The 2836-nt window shown below is 37.6% G+C and overlaps 2 protein-coding genes across 2 annotated transcripts in view; one reads left to right on the top strand and one right to left on the bottom strand.

Moving 5' to 3' along the window:
• Positions 1 to 1835, bottom strand: part of LOC110033285 (isoamylase 2, chloroplastic) — a 3834-nt gene extending 1999 nt beyond the window's left edge. The window contains exons 1-2 of the mRNA XM_020737211.1: positions 1731 to 1835; positions 1 to 1291 (exon numbers count right to left, since the gene is read on the bottom strand). The exon at positions 1 to 1291 is cut by the window's left edge and continues 1999 nt beyond it. Of these exons, the coding sequence (XP_020592870.1) occupies positions 1 to 1223 (1223 nt within the window). The 5' untranslated portion in view covers positions 1224 to 1291; positions 1731 to 1835. The remainder of the gene's footprint in view (positions 1292 to 1730) is intronic.
• Positions 1282 to 2836, top strand: part of LOC110033281 (EID1-like F-box protein 3) — a 4709-nt gene continuing 3154 nt past the window's right edge. The window contains 1 exon segment of the mRNA XM_020737207.1: positions 1282 to 1302. Coding sequence (XP_020592866.1) covers positions 1282 to 1302 — 21 coding nt within the window.

Genomic DNA, 2836 nt, shown 5'->3' with positions numbered 1-2836 from the left:
TAGGGAAAGTAAGGGCCTTCCTTCTTATTGAATGGAAAAACTGGCTCCAACAACACCGCATTAATTCCGAGATTCTTCAAATGTTGCACTTTCTTAGCCACGCCGGCGAAAGTTCCGGCAATATTTATATCTACTCCACTGGACTCACTCTTAGTAAAATTTTCAACATTTAAACGATACACGACCAGTTTCTCCATTGGTATATGCGGCTGGGTATTGCCACTCCAATCAAAATTAGGATCTTTACGTAGATATCCGAGACTCTTCACCATGGATTCTGAATCACCGTGATCAGAAGAAGAAAGATTTCTGATAATCTTAGCATATGGATCCAAAAGAACATGATGGGCATGAATATCTCCTTTGCAGCGATAGCCATAGAGGATATAATTTGTAATATTATCAATTGAAACATGCCAAACATCACCAGTGCGATTAACATATGGATCCAACTCAAGCTCCAAAGTAGGTTCATTCGTTTCGCTCTCATAGAGACACAAAACTACTGTTTTTGCATTCCTTGAAAAAAGAGAAAAGTTAGTCCACCCGTCGTTGGACAAGGAAACACCCAACGGCATAGGATGCCCTGGACCTAAACCCACAGGCACACAGAAGTTAGTTTTTCTGTGCGTTCTTATAGCTGATTCAAAACCAGTGTCATCAGGCTGAAGAAGAAGGAATGACAGGTAAAAAGGGACATTACTGTGATCAAAATCTAGCCTACAGGATTCCCCCACAAATGGCGTCTTCATGGATGAAACCGAAATGCGAGAATCGGAACCTTGAAACACTGAGGAATCAGATCTGAACATGCCCCATAAAAGTATCAAATTATGATTGATCATGGATTGTGGCAAGGAATGAACCTCGATACAGACAGTATATTTCATTTCCATGGCTCCCACAAACACCTTCACCAACCCACCAAATTCAGTTCTGAACAAAAATTTGAATCCCTTGTGCTGCTTCTCCAACATTGGTTGAGCTTCTTCCTGCAACCTATTTTTAATTCTGCATCGTATAGAATCGTTCAAAGCGCCACAAGGAAAAGTTCTATGAGTTCTATGATTTATGCATCGTCTTTGAGCATATACAGATCGTATGAAAGAGATATTTCCATTTCTACAATAATCTGGTGAGAAAGCAAACAACTTTCCATTTATGATGGCCTCGGTTGTCGAAATTGAACTTCGGAATGCATAAGGTGAGCAAGAAGTTGCCATTGGCGATCAACTGAAGGGAAACAGATCAATCTTAGAGGTCAAGCGGGATAACTGGATAATGTGTAGTCCTGCCAGCATGGTATAAATGTAAAAGGCAAAGTTTAAATGTTAGATATGTAGATACATAATAATTGGGCGGGCATGAATTTGGTTTGTTTACCAAACCAAGCTGAAAAAAATTGTTCAAGATCATCTAATGTCCTATCAAACAATACAAATCTAGGTTATTGCAGAGCAAACAAGCATTGTCCGACAACATCTCGAGGTCTTTTGGCGCCATGAGAGCCACCGCCATTAAAAACTCAAAATCAATATGTTCAGAACACAGTTATCAGTAGAATCACGTGTCGATAACAAGTAGAAAATCAAAAGGGCATTCAATCGAATCAAACGAAATTGCGCGAACATCGATTGATTCTATCTACTCCAGCAATAATAGATAGTATAGCCTATTGACGGGCTCCTCGCACGAAATTCGATCGATAATCAAGGACGAAAACGACTCACCTGAGAATCCATAAGACCTCGAGCGAGAGATTGAAGAGCAGTTAGGGCAAGACGAAGCCGCGCCCTTTTCCAATCACAGCTTCCCATTTTCCTTTTGGCGGTGTTTGGCAGTATGCCATTTATCCAATTCAACTATGAATTTAACTTAAATCCATCCAAAAGAAATTGCCTAGAAAGCACGTGTTACTCATACACCTCATCGACTGGTGACGTAATTGTTGGTGGTTTGTCTCTACATCCGGAAGTAATATTTTTTCGAAAATATGGGCTAGATTTATTTCATTTTTTTTTTTTTTGGATTATGAATTTGATCAATCTAAATTTATCGGACTTGATCAATGCTATTTGACGTAAAACTTAGTTGCAGCAAAACATCACCTTAAGATCATGCACGCTCATGCACGCACACGCCCTCTCTCGCTATCTATCCTAGTCTCTTGTTAAAGGTTTTAACTTTTTTTAGATAATTAGATACGGAACAACCAAAACATTGTTATTTACAAATCACGTATTCTCTTTCGTCCAATTTTCAAAAGCATAATTGAGTGATCTAGGGCTCGTTGGATTCATTTTGTCAATACGCTCGATTTGACTATAAATATGTAAAAACTGACATTCGTTTTACTTTCCAAATGTGTCCAGAAAACTTCAAAAAATGATTTAATGGTTTGATATGGGTTTGATTTGGTTCGGATTAAACAATTTTTTATAACATTGAGTTCTTCTTGTCAAGTCGGTCAATTTTACTGTAAGTTTACTAAAATCAGAGTTTTAATTGATTTTTTATCGAGATTTAAATGTCATGTTCAAAAAACCACCTTGAGATCTATGTAATGTCACATGATACTTGCTAGATAGTGGAATTTTATTGATGACGTATCAATTCTAATTATTAGATTACTTCATACATATGCACTTTGCATGAAAAATACCACTTTAGGTAAATTGAACTTGTAATCGACGATTTAGATCACGCCATACAGCCGTCACATGTAGTAGTATGCACCACGTTGTCATCTATACATCTGATCGAAGAACATAATATTTTTTCTCGTACTTGCCCTACCTATTTTTAAACTCGCACTATCTTTTTCTTAAAATAATAT

Source organism: Phalaenopsis equestris, unplaced genomic scaffold (assembly GCF_001263595.1).
Source record: "Phalaenopsis equestris unplaced genomic scaffold, ASM126359v1 Scaffold001123, whole genome shotgun sequence".
Taxonomy (NCBI): domain Eukaryota; kingdom Viridiplantae; phylum Streptophyta; class Magnoliopsida; order Asparagales; family Orchidaceae; genus Phalaenopsis; species Phalaenopsis equestris.
This window is presented reverse-complemented; position numbering and strand designations above follow the sequence as displayed.